The 13,617-nt window shown below is 38.8% G+C and overlaps 1 protein-coding gene across 8 annotated transcripts in view; it reads left to right on the forward strand.

The window, feature by feature from the left end:
• The window catches only part of Numb (NUMB endocytic adaptor protein), a 132,043-nt gene that overhangs the window by 61,184 nt on the left and 57,242 nt on the right, over positions 1 to 13,617 (forward strand). For all 8 annotated transcript variants that reach the window (XM_042692802.1, XM_042692808.1, XM_042692805.1 and 5 more), the window contains one exon: positions 8,273 to 8,413. In XM_042692802.1, the coding sequence (XP_042548736.1) occupies positions 8,288 to 8,413 (126 nt within the window). In that variant the 5' untranslated portion in view covers positions 8,273 to 8,287. The remainder of the gene's footprint in view (positions 1 to 8,272; positions 8,414 to 13,617) is intronic.

Consider the following 13,617-nt stretch of genomic DNA (forward strand, 5'->3'; position numbering starts at 1 on the left):
GAACCATAGTGCCACTTCTGGTTTTCTGATTGTTAAGTGGAGATAAGGGTCTCATGAACATTCCTGCCTAGGCTGGCTTTGAACTATAATCTTCAGATCTCAGCCTCCTGACTAGCTAGGATGACAGGCATGATTCACTAGTGCCCAGCCTATTTTCTATTAATATTCTATTTAAACCAATATTCAAGTTGCTTATTGTTTTGTTTTTTGTGGGTTTTTTTTTTTTAGAAATTCCTTAAAATGAGAATACCGTGTTAGTCCCCATCTTGTTGCTACAACAAAATATTTAAGCAACTAGGGAAAAGAAGAATTTATTGAGCTTTGGTTTCAAAAGTTTTAGTCTGTAGTCACTTGGCCCCATTGCTTGGCCTGTGGTGATACAAAACATTATGATTGGGAGGAGTGTGGCAGAGCAAAGCTACTCCCCTCACAGTGGGGAGCCAGGAGAAGAAATGAGTTCAGTTATGAACTCATCAAGAGACTAGTCCAATAATGAAGTTACGTCCAGTCACCTCTCAATAACATCACCAGCTGGGGACTGAGTCTTCAGCAACATGATCCTTTTGAGGGGAAACTATCTCATATAATTTCTATCTGTTTTCAACTTGTCTTTCATTCTCAGGTGGATGATCTTTCACATGCAAATTAGGAGAAATTCCATTAGACTAGTGTCTCTTGTTTGGAGTGTATAATGATTAGCTCCCAGAATCCTTAAACTGTACTTTTTTTGTTAGTGGTACTAAGGTTTGAACTCAGTCTTCTGCTTGCTAGGCTGGTGCTCTACCACGTGAGCCACACCCACAGCATGTCAGCCATACTTCTAAAAGATTTAGACTTTTACAGTTTTCCAAGTAATCTATCCTAATGTAAATAACCAAGGTAAAAATATATATAGTCTTGTATCATTATAGAGTTACTGAACAATGCCTCTTTTTTTTTTTTTTTGTCGGTCATGGGGCTTGAACTCTGGGCCTGGGAGCTGTCCCTCAGCTCTTCAGCTCAAGGCGAGCGCTCTACCACTTGAGCTACAGCGCCACTTCTGGTTTTCTGGTGGTTTATTGGAGATAGGAGTCTCACAGTCTCTCCTTCCCTGGCTGGCTTTGAACCGAGATCCTCAGATCTCAGCCTCCTGAGTAGCTAGGATTACAGGCGTGAGCCACCAGTGCCCGGCTGAACAATGCCTCTTAAGAAAGCCTTTATTTTAACAGAAATAGTCCAAATTTGGAATCTAAAGCTCACTAATATATCACATTGAAATTCTGCAATTTGTTTGTTTCTTTCTTTTTTTTTTTTGTCGGTCGTGGGGCTTGAACTCTGGGCTTGGGCGCTGTCCCTCAGCTCTTCAGCTCAAGGCGAGCGCTCTACTACTTGAGCTACAGCGCCACTTCCGGTTTTCTGGTGGTTTATTGGAGATAGGAGTCTCACGGTCTCTCCTGCCCGGGCTGGCTTTGAACCGAGATCCTCAGATCTCAGCCTCCTGAGTAGCTAGGATTACAGGCGTGAGCCACCAGCGCCCGGCTCTTGTTTCTTTTTTTGAGACAAGCTTGCAACTTATGATCCTACTGCTTTATCCTCATGATAAACACTTGGCTCCATTGATACACATTATACCTTCTGTGCCATTAATTCTTGGTCTTTTTAGTTTTGATTTTTTTTTCATCAGATGAGTCTTTATCATGTGTAGTTTATCTGTATGAAATATATTGTTTTTTATTTTCTATTAGAGAATTTGTGTTTGTTTAGGGGCATGAGTAATAGTATATGTTACATGACTAAACTTGTTAGAGAAGATTTTCGGAATTAACCTCCTTAGTTGATGAGTATAACAAAGGCAGTAAAACTGGAAGAAAATTTAGAAAGCTGTATTTTTTTTTTCAACCTTTATTTTGCTACCCTGATTATCCATCATAGAAAGTACTTTGGGACTGATTCTATTATCAGTCACTTCCCTTTAGTGTAGGCACATTGCAGTCGTTATATACATACGTAGTTATCAGGGTTCAAGAAATTTGTTGTCAGGGCTGAGAAGGTGGCTCAGTGGTAGAGCGCTTGCCTTGCATGCATGAGGCCCTGGATTCAATTCCTCAGCACCACATAAGCAGGAAAAAAAAAAAAGCCGGAAGTGGCGCCGTGGCTCAAGTGGTAGAGCGCTAGCCTTGAGCTGAAGAGCTGAGGGACAGCGCCCATGCCCAAAGTTCAGGCCCCATGACTGGACCCAAAAAAAAAAAAAAAGAAATTTGTTGTCAAGCATAAGTTAATTACCATTGAAAATACTTAAAATATAGCTGATTTTTTTTTTTTCTTTTTTCTTTTGCCAGTCCTGACCCTTGAACTAAGGGCCTGGGCGCTGTCCCTGAGCTGCTTTTGCTCAAAGCTAGCACTCTACCACTTGAGCCACAGTGCCACTTCCGGCTTTTTTACTATGTGTGTGGTACTGAGGAATTGAACCCAGGGCTTCATGCATGCTAGGCAAGCATTCTACCACTAAGCCACATTCCCAGCCCATAGCTGATTTTTAAATTACTGTGATTATTAACACCTTTTTACTTGAAATGGTTGTGTATGAAAGGGAAACAACAAAGATATGTATCAAAATTTCATACTTGACTGTGTTAAAAAACAGAAACTGATGTGAGTTTTTATTTTTTTTTCTTCTCTTTTTTTTTTTTTTGAGAGGAAAGAGAGAGGAAAGAGCTAGAAAAGAGCAGCGAGAGCAAGAAAAGAGCTGCGAGAGAGCAGAGAGAGAGCAGTGAGAGAGAGAGAGAGGTGGGGGAAGGGAGGGGAGGGGAGGGGAGGGGAGGGGAGGGGAGGAGAGGGAGCACCAGCAGAGAGAGAGCCGAGAGCAGGGAGAGCTAGAAAAGAACAGAGAGAGTGATGTGAGTTTTTAATCTAGCATTCAGGAGACTCTTCATCTTGAACCTAACCTGGAAGTCCTAGAAGTGCATCAAACTTAACAAGGGTAAAAGTGAAGATAAATCTCCTTAATTCCTGCATTAATACTGTGGAATGTACTATACTTTTCTTCCATTTACATGATAGAACTGATGTGGAAACAAGAATCAGGGGCACACATACCTGGTTTTCCTAGGATTACCTATGACAGCAGCAGATCCTAAGGCTTATTCCTGACATATCTTCATAATTCTTCCTTACCCAACCTATCAATTGTTACTGGATTCCTCTCTTTTTTTTTTTTTTTTTTGTCGGTTGTGGGGCTTGAACTCTGGGCCTGGGCGCTGTCCTTCAGCTCTTCAGCTCAAGGCGAGCACTCTACCACTTGAGCTACAGCGCCACTTCCGGTTTTTCTGGTGGTTTATTGGAGATAGGAGTCTCACAGTCTTTCCTGCCCGGGCTGGCTTTGAACCATGATCCTCAGATCTCAGCCTCCTGAGTAGCTAGGATTACAGGCGTGAGCCACCAGCGCCCAGCTGGATTCCTCTCTTAAGAGGAAAGTCGGGGCTGGGAAGGTGGCTCAGTGGTAGAGCGCTTGCCTTGCATGCATGAGGCCCTGGGTTCAATTCCTCAGCACCACATAAGCAGAAAAAGCCAGAAGTGGCACTGTGGCTCAAGTGGTAGAGTGCTAGCCTTGAGCTGAAGAGCTGAGGGACAGCGCCCAGGCCCAGAGCTCAGGCCCCATGACTGGCAAAAAAAAAAAAAAAAAGAGGAAAGTCATCAGGCTATATATGACTTTATACTCAGTAACTCATTGGGTTTTGTTTGTATTACTCTCTTGTCTTTATTTTGCACACTAATACCCTTTTGTTCTTTAAACATTAGGCAGGTTTACTTCCTCAGTGCTTGCATTATTTACTTTTTCATCCTACTATTTTAGCTAACTTTTTTACCTCCTTCAGTTAATCCTTTGCTTATGTCACTTTTTTAGAAATAGCTGGACGCCGGTGGCTCATACCTGTAATCCTGCTAAGATCACGATTCAAAGCCTGCTCAGGCAGGAAAGTCCATGAGACTCTTATCTCCAATAAACCACCAGAAAACTGGAAGTGGTGTTGTAGCTCAAGTGCTGGAGCACTTGCCTTGACTTGAAGAGCTGAGGGACAGCGCCCAGGCCCAGAGTTCAAGCCCCACGACCCACAAAAATAAAAATAAAATAAATAAATAAAATTTTCTTTTCTTCAAGTACTTGTACAAAGGAGTTGCCATTCAACAGAGCAGTTTAGGAATACAGTGCCTGTGGATCAATGCACCCCTTTTAACATTCCTTTTTTTTTTTTTTTTTTAGGAATTCTTTATTTTTTTCTTTTTGCTTATGTGGTGCTGAGGAATTGAACCCAGGCCCTCATGCATGCAAGGCAAGCGCTCTACCACTGAGCCACCTTCCCAGCCCACGGTGGAAATCTTAGGATGACATCGAACATAACTTGAGAATCATTAATATCTAATGCTCTGCAAAAATACTCAAACTGAGTACTAGAAGTGACAAGATATTTAACCCTCAAATTAGTAGATATTTGTAGTCTGTTATATTATTCAGTGCCATACTGGTACAACAATGGTAAATTTACAACAGTAAGTCACTTCCCAGAGAGTTAATAAACTTTGTTAGATCCATTTAGACATAGTTGGTGTCTTCCTTAAGAGAAGTTGTCAAGTGGTTCCTTTGTCAATAGGAAGTTGGACGACTAGGACATTAACGTCTCTTCCAAAATTGATGATCCTCTACTCTTGGGTCTGTAGACTTTTCCTACTTGGTTATTATCTTCTGCTGTGTTGCAGGTCTATGCTGTCTTTATTTTTTTTCAGATTTACAGTATACAATATTAATAGCAGGAACTGTGTTATGAAACAAATAAACTTGAGTTTACAAATAAGGAAATCAAAATTGTTCTAGGAATTGATGAGAGCAGTAATAGACGTCAGTAAAAAATTAGTGGGAGTCATATGAAAGGAACTAACCGCAGCCAATTAAGGAAGATCCCTTGTCAGAAACAAGATGATACAAGAGGTTAACACGAGGTGACTCTAAAAATGAGTACTCTTTAACCAGAGACAAACAGAGAAAGGTCTTTCTTTCTGAAAGGCAGATGGAGAAACATATACAGAAAGAGGACATGCTTTGTTGGAGGACTGCAAGTAGTTTAGTGTAGGTGGAGTTTAGCATGTAAATGGAGACGGATAAGAGAAGGCAGATGAAAAAAAACTTGTTTGCTGTGGTATGCCATTTGGACTTTATTTTGAAGGTGATGTAAAGCAATTGAAACTTTTATTTATTTGTTTGTTTGTTTGTTTTACCAGTCCTGGGTCTTGAACTCTGTGCTTGGGCTCTGTCCCTGAGATTTTATGCTCAAGGCTAGTGCTCTGCTACTTGAGCTACAGTTCCACTTCTGGCTTTTTGTGGTTAATTTGAATTTTTATTTATTTTTTTATTTTTTTTATTTTTTTTTGCCAGTCATGGTGTCTGAACTCTGGGCCTGGGTGCTGTCCCTCAGCTCTTCAGCTCAAGGCTAGCGCTCTACCACTTGAGCCACAGCGCCACTTCTGGTTTTTTTCTTTTTGCTTATGTGGTGCTGAGAAATCGAACCCAGGGCCTCATGCATGCAAGGCAAGCACTCTCCACTGAGCCACCTTCCCAGCCCCTATTTGAAATATTTTTTAAGATAACTTTTGTGGTTAATTTCCTGCCCCAGCTGGCTCTGAACTATGATCCTCAGATCTCAGAATCCTGAGTAGTTAGGATTACAGGCGTGAGCCATTGGCACCTAGCCAATTGAGGATTTTAAGTAAAGTAGTTTGGAGATCACCGCTATGTTCTAGAAGCTCTCTGACAGTAATTAGGAAAATATATTGGAATAGAGCTCCGATGGAAGCAAAAACACCAACTAATAGAGTTTACAGTAATTTAAACAAAAATATGTTAATATAATGGTACTAGAAGTTCACCAAGGTAGCACATGGCTATTAATCCCAGAGCCACACTACTAAGGAGCTTCTATTCGTAAGAAGGATTGAGACTTGAAGACCAGCCTGGGCAAAAGGAAGACCCTGCCTAAAAAGAAAGAAATACTAGGAATGCATTCAAAAGATTTAATAAGGGCTTAAAATCAGTAGTTTTGTAGGCTAGAGAAAGAGTGAATGAAGGGATTTGTTCAGGGATCTGACTTGACTAAATGAGTAGTTGTCTTTGCCAAGAGGAAAAATGAAGACAGGAACTGTCAAAGCTTTTTGCTGAGAATGTCTGTTTGAGCAAGGACATGGGTGCTTTTTGTTTTCTTATATTTGTGAATTTTTTTTTTTATATTATTAGAGATGCTGAGATTTGAGCTTAGTGCCTCACACATGCTAAGCCAGTGCTCTATTACTGAGCCACATTCTCCACCGCATGTATATTTTTAAAATGTGATTTCAGAGTATAGCAGGATATATTTGCAAGAAATGTTATGGAATTATTTTGGGAACTCTTTTAGGTTAAGGTATATTCTTATTTAGGTAGTTTAGAAATGAGTGATCTGCTTAAATTCAATTTTAGAAAACCCAGTAATTCTTGCATTCATCTGTCTTGGGTTTTTTGCCTAAGTGGTGTGGTAAGATTGGCTTGTCTATGTAAATTAGCTAATTTGGTAATAGTTCTGCTATAGTACTAAGCATTTTTAAATAACAAAATGATTTTTCTTAGCATTCAGACTTTCTCAGATCCTTCATTCTTCATTGATGTTATGTGAGAATTAACACTCTTGACAGAGATGATTCCTTTTTATAACTTTGTCACATCGTTTTTGAGTTAAGATCATTTTGAAGCTAGCTGAAGTTCTTAAGTTCTCCCATGTTCCTTAATTTTGGAAAAAAATGCAGAATTTGTTTTACATTTTGCACTTTTGCTTTATAAAATGATACTTTATCAAGTTTATTTATTACTTCTTGAATGTTTCGTTGATTCTGATCAGTTAGGTCTTATTTCTCTGTAGTTTTGTGATTTCTTTTATATGCTAGTACCGAGGCTTGATCTCACAATCTTGACTTCTTGCTTGGCTTTTACACTTGTATCTGGTACTCCACCACTTGAATCATGGCTCCAGTTCTGGCTTTTTTCGGGTTAGTTGAAGATAAGAGTTTCCTGGACTTTCCTGTCTGAGCTGGCTTCAAACCAGGATCCTCAGATCTCAGATAATATTATAGACATGACCCACCAGTGGCACCCAGTTTTACTGTACTTTAAATGTTGCATCTTACAGTAACAAAACACATAGCTGACACATAGAGTTAATTATGAGAATTAAACCTTTGACATACTTTCTTTAGATTATCACTATTTTTGCTGGTTGTAAGGCTTGCACTCAGGGCTAGGTGTTGTTCCTGAGCAATTTTGTTCAAGGCAAGTGTTCTGCTGCTTGAGCCACACTCCACTTCCTCATTAGGTTATTATAATGAGTATAAAAGTATGTATAAAATTAAATTCTTTCGTACTGCTTACAAGAAATACAATTTCTTTTCTTTTTCTTTTTTTAATTTCTTGGGTCTGGTCGTGGGGCCTGAACTCTGGGCCTGGGCACTGTCCCTCAGCTCTTCAGCTCACGTCTAGTGCTCTACCACTTGAGCCACAGCACCACTTCCGGCTTTTTCCTTTTTGCTTATATGGTGCTGAGGAATCGAACCCAGGGCCTCATGCATGCAAGGCAAGTGCTCTACCACTGAGCCACCTTCCCAGCCCCCAAGAAATACAATTTCTTTAGATTACTTTAGTACTAGTACAACTTTTCCTTCCTTGAGTATGTTTAAAGTTTTCTTTATAAAACATCTTCTTTTCCCCCCAGCCCTGTAGCTCAAACTGTGGGCTTAGGTCCTGTCCTTAAGCTCCTTTTTGCTCAAGACTTGCACTCTACCACTTGAGCCTCAGGACCAATTTCAGCTTTTTCTGTGATTAATTGGAGATAAAAGTCTCATGTACTTTCCTGCACAGGTTGGCTTTGAACTGCTATCCTTAGATCTCAGCCTGCTGCTGAGTAGATAGGATTACAGGAATAAGCCACCTGCACCTGGCATAAAATACCATTTTTATATAAAGATAGTCTCTACTTTTCACAATATCTTCTAATTGTAAGCTAAAATTCCAATGTTTCGGAATTTTTTTCCTACTAATATATAAAAGTATTTAGAATGTTTCACATATTGTTAAGTCTGTATGTAACATGTCATATCTTCCATTTTCAGAAGCCATAACTTCTAATTAGAGACATTAGTTTATGTTTTTACTAAATCAAAATCTTAAATATATAAGAAGATAACAACTTTAAAAGTACTTCTTTTTCTGTATCTACAGGTTATAAAAATTAAAATGAACAAACTACGGCAAAGTTTTCGAAGAAAGAAAGATGTTTATGTTCCAGAAGCCAGTCGTCCACATCAGTGGCAGACAGATGAAGAAGGGGTTCGCACGGGAAAATGTAGCTTCCCAGTTAAGGTAAAAGTGGTTGTTTCTATAAATTTCTATGTGAAAAAGAACTGACAGCCTATTGTTTGTGACATTCTATTAATTAGAATAACTGAAGAGAGTCATCCAAAAAATAAAGATTTTTCAGATTCTGCTTCATTTATAGAATAAAATGATAAAAATATATTGCAATTAGCAATTTTTTACTTTTTATATTTAAGTAAGTTATACTATTATATATATATGTTTGAGAATCAGTACAAATGAGATAATTTCTGATTAAAATACAAATCCTGAAATAATATAAGGATTCTGAATTATCAAGAATCAAAATCACGCACACACAAAGAAAAAGAAAAAAATTAAATAAATATTTATTTAGCTGGTTGTGGCTCATACCTGTGATCCTACTCAGGTGGCTGAGATCTAAGGATCATGGTTCAAAGCCAGCCTGGGCAGAAAAGTATGTGAAATTCTTAGTCTCAACCTAAAAAAAAAAAAAAAAAATAAAAAATTCTGGGCTGGGAAGGTGGCTCAGTGGTAGAGTGCTTGCCTTGCATGCATGAGCCCCTGGGTTCCATTCCTCAGCGCCACATAAGCAAAAAGAAAAAACAGGAAGTGGCACTGTGGCTCAAGTGGTAGAGTGCTAGCCTTGAGCTGAAGAGCTGAGGGACAGCGCCCAGGCTCAGAGTTCAGGTCCCACTACCAGACCCACCCCCAACCCCCCTGCCCCCCGCAAAAAAAAAAAAAAATTCACCCCCATGGGATATGTTTATTAAATGGTAGAGCATAGGGAATGGGAATCTACTTTCTTAAATACAAATCTGTTGTGTTCTAGATCATAGATAGAAGAATTAGGTAAAAGGGAGCTTCCTCTAACTTTATAGAATGACCACTGCATGTAGTAAGTGAATTAGTTAGACTGAATACTGCTACTGTTTTAAAAGGAGTAAAGATAGAAAATAGGGTACAAATGTACCTAAGTTTGTATTTATTGGTGGCTTCAGATTGATAGCTTTTTTTTTTTTGTCCACCATGGGGCTTGAACTCTTGGCCTGGGCACTGTCCCTTAGCTCTTCAGCTCAAGGCTAGCATTCTATCACTTGAGCCACAGTACTACTTACAGTTTTCTGGTGGTTTATTGGAGATAAGAATCTCATGGACTTTCCTGCCCTGGCTGGCTTTGAACCACAATCTTCAGATCTCAGCCTCCTGTGTAGCTAGGATTACAGGTGTGAGCCACCAGTGCCCACCTTAGAATTCTATTCTTAAACCCATAGTTTCACAGGAAACACAAGGTAAAGACATCTACTAATATTAAAAGGTTTACAATATTCAAAATAAGAAAAAAAATTTCTTGCTGCTTTTTGATTATCTTGGACATATTCATGCCTGCTTTTTTTTCTGAAGTGTGTACCTTTTACTATGTAAAAAATGTAATTTCATCCTGCTATTATGTGTGTACATGTGTGTAGCTGATTAAATACTGTTGGTAATAAATACATATTTTCATATTTTAAAAAAAAGAAATATGTCATTGGTCAAAACAGTCAGATACTTTAGTTAGGGCCGGGAAGATGGCTCAGTGGTAGAGTGCTTGCCTTGCTTACATGAGGCCCTGGGTTCCATTCCTCAGCACCATATAAGCAGAAAAAGCCGGAAGTGGTACTGTGGCTAAAGTAGTAGAGCGATAGCCTTGAGCTGAAGAGCTGAGGGACAGCACCCAGGCCCAGAGTTCAGGCCCCATGACCAGCAAAAAAAAAAGAGAGAGAGATACTTTAGTTAGGTTTTCACAGATTGTGAAATGTAGATGATATATTTGTCCTAACATTTCAGTCCATGTGCTTTTTCAATATTTTGCAAAGAAGATTCAGCTCCATTTAGTAACTCTTAAGATCTTATTTTCTTTATGGTATGATATGATATATATTAAGTTTCTGAACATGATATTAGGGAGCAGTTGTGGTATCTGATTATTTGAAGGAGAATTTAAACTCTAATAGTATAATTTTAATATGAAATTATCAGTCATGAATGATTACTTAAAACAATATGATGATGATAATTTAAATTTAAAGTTTTCATCAAAGTAATAAATGCTCTGGTTAAAAACAACAAACTGAACAAACTGTTCCAATCTTTATTTCTACCCCTTATTGACACTTTTCAAACATTTTTGTTTACTTCTACCATTAGTAATGTTTTAATTTCTTTTTTGGGGGGTGGGGGGTCCGGTCGTGGGGCTTGAACTCTGGGCCTGGGCACTGTCCCTCAGCTCTTCAGCTCAAGGCTAGCACTTTACCACTTGAGCCACAGTACCACTTACGGCTTTTTTTTCTTTTCTGCTTATGTGGTACTGAGGAATCGAACCTGGGGCCTCATGCATGCAAGGCAAGCGCTCTACCACTGAGCCACCTTCCCAGCCCCTTTAATTTCTTTAGATAATATAGTTTTGCAGTCTGGTCTTTTTTTTTTTTTTTTGTCGTCTGTTGGCTTGAATTCAGGGCCTGGGTACTGTCCCTGAGTTCCTTTGCTCAAGGTTAGCATTCTACCATTTTGAGCCACAGCTCCACTTCTGGTTTTCTGGAGGTAAATTGGAGATAAGAGTGTCATGGACTTTCTTGCCCAGATTAGCTTTGAACACATATCTTTAGATCTCAGTCTTCTGAGTAGCTAGGGTTACAGGTATGAGCCACCAGTACCTGGCTTATCTAGTTTTAATTTACATACTTTTATCATTATTCTTTACAATGAAGAGAAAGGATGGCTTAACCTGCAATCTTCTCCATCTTTCCTTGACTCTAGTTCACGCTATTTTTAGTTTATTTTTGATTTCCTGTAACTATAAATTTCTTGTCCTATTAATGTTACATGTTATATGTCCTATTAATGTTATATAGTTAAACTTATTTCACCCATGTTTTTCTTTTTTAGCATTATAGAGGTCAAAAACATTTATATTTGATTCTATAGCCATCAATCTCTTATGCCTTGAGTTTTTGTAAAAGTTTCATTATTGTGGCTTGTAAAATAAGGAATGTGCTACATTTTCTTCTCTGAGAACAGCAGTTCACTGACGTATTTGGCAGATATTTTCTGATTCTGCCAGACAGTGTTCTAGGCCCTGAGGATATAACAAACAATACAGACACAATCCCTGTACAGTATTTATGTCTTAGTGAGTGTTAGGGAGTGAAGAAATAAATATACAAACTATATGATATGTCAGAAAGAAATTAGGTAAGAGGGGAACATATTGGGGTACAATTTTTAAAAACATGGTTAGGTAAGCTTTCACTCATGAAAAGCCCTCACTGCATAAAATCCCAAAGTAATAGAGAAAATAAACATTTCAGGTATCTGAGGAAGCAGAGTGTAGACAGAGAGAGAAGCAAGTGCAAATGCTTTTCTCCAAAAGAATGCCTGGTATTTAAAAGCATACCAAGAAAGCCAGTGTACTAGAGCCGTGGCTTCAAGTCGGCATAAGATCAGAGAAGTAGAAGGTACCAAACCAATAGTACTTTAAATACTTTAAACACTTGCATTTTTTTTGCTACAAAACTAACACTCATTATACATTATATGTTTTAAATTAAATGTAGTGCCATACATATGCTCAATTAACTATATATAAAGAAGAAATAAATTTTTAATAAAGTTGTATGCAGCATGTAAATATTTATAAAGTAAAGCATAATCTCTAAATACAACAGTTACATTTGTACAGAAACTACTGTGTGTGTATTTGTATGTGTATATATGTGTACATATAAATACATATATATATGAATTAGGATCTAATCTAAAATAATTAGTAAGCAGATGTCTGTCATTCACGGTCCCTCACCCATTATCTGTAATTTTCCCAGTCATTGTTACCACAGACAATTCCTAAACATCCACTGGAAAACCATGTATAGAGCCTTGTAGATAAATCACTATTTAAGGATTATGTTTTTCTAGAGTCTCATGGTACAACCCAAGTTGGGCTTGGAACTAGTGATCCTCCTGCCTCACCCTCCCAAGTGCTAGGATTACAGGTGTATAATACCAGCCTTATTTTAATGATGTTGACTTGTATTTAAAGTGAAAATGGAGACCATTTTTGCCTATTTTGGACAGTGCAGCAGCATTATATTTTTAAAGAATTTATATTTTTAAAGAATCAATATTGTATAAATGACCGTACTACCAAAAGTGATATACACATTCAAAACAATCACAATCAAAATCCCAATGATGTTCTTTACCAAGATAGACAAAACAATCCAAAAATTCATACAGAACAACAAAAGACCTAGAATAGCCAAAGCAATTTAGGCCAAAAAAAGCAATGCAGGTAGTATCACAATACCAGACCTCAAACTCTACTATAGAGCTATATTAACAAAAACAGCTTGGTATTGGCACAAAAATAGATCCAGGGGCTGGGAAGGTGGCTCAGTGGTAGAGCGCTTGCCTTGTATGCCTGAGGCCCTGGGTTCGATTCCTCAGCACCACATAAGCAAAAAGAAAAAAAGCCGGAAGTGGCGCTGTGGCTCAGGTGGTAGAGCGCTAGCCTTGAGCTGAAGAGCTGAGGGATAGTGCCCAGGCCCAGAGTTCAGGCTCCATGACCGGACCCTCCTCCCCCCCCCCAAAAAAAAGAAAGATCCAAAGATCAATGGAACAGATTAGAAGACCCACAAATAAAACCATACACTTACAGTTATCTAATATTTGATAATGGAGCCAAAGACATACAAAATAGGAAAAAAAATATCCTCTTCAATAACTGGTGTTGGGAAAACTGGGTATCCATATGCAGAAAACAAAAAGTAGATTCCTGTTTTTCACAATGTATTAATAGCAATCCAAAGTGGATCAAAGACCTCAATATCAGACCAGAAACTTTGAAACTACTGAAATAGAGAGTAGGAGTCAGCCGGGCGCTGGTGGCTCACGCCTGTAATCCTAGCTACTCTGGTGGCTCACGCCTGTAATCCTAGCTACTCAGGAGGCTGAGATCTGAGGATCGCGGTTCAAAGCCAGCCCGGGCAGGAGAGACCTTGAGACTCCTATCTCCAATAAACCACCAGAAAACCGGAAGTGGCGCTGTAGCTCAAGTGGTGGAGCGCTCACCTTGGGACAGTGCCCAGGCCCAGAGTTCAAGCCCCACGACCGAACAAAGAGAAAAAGAGAGTAGGAGTAACATTAGAGGTTATAGGCATAGGTAGAAACTTTTTGAATAGATTCTT

This window comes from Dipodomys spectabilis, unplaced genomic scaffold (assembly GCF_019054845.1).
Source record: "Dipodomys spectabilis isolate Male_0828 unplaced genomic scaffold, ASM1905484v1 ptg000157l, whole genome shotgun sequence".
NCBI classification, from domain to species: Eukaryota; Metazoa; Chordata; class Mammalia; order Rodentia; family Heteromyidae; genus Dipodomys; species Dipodomys spectabilis.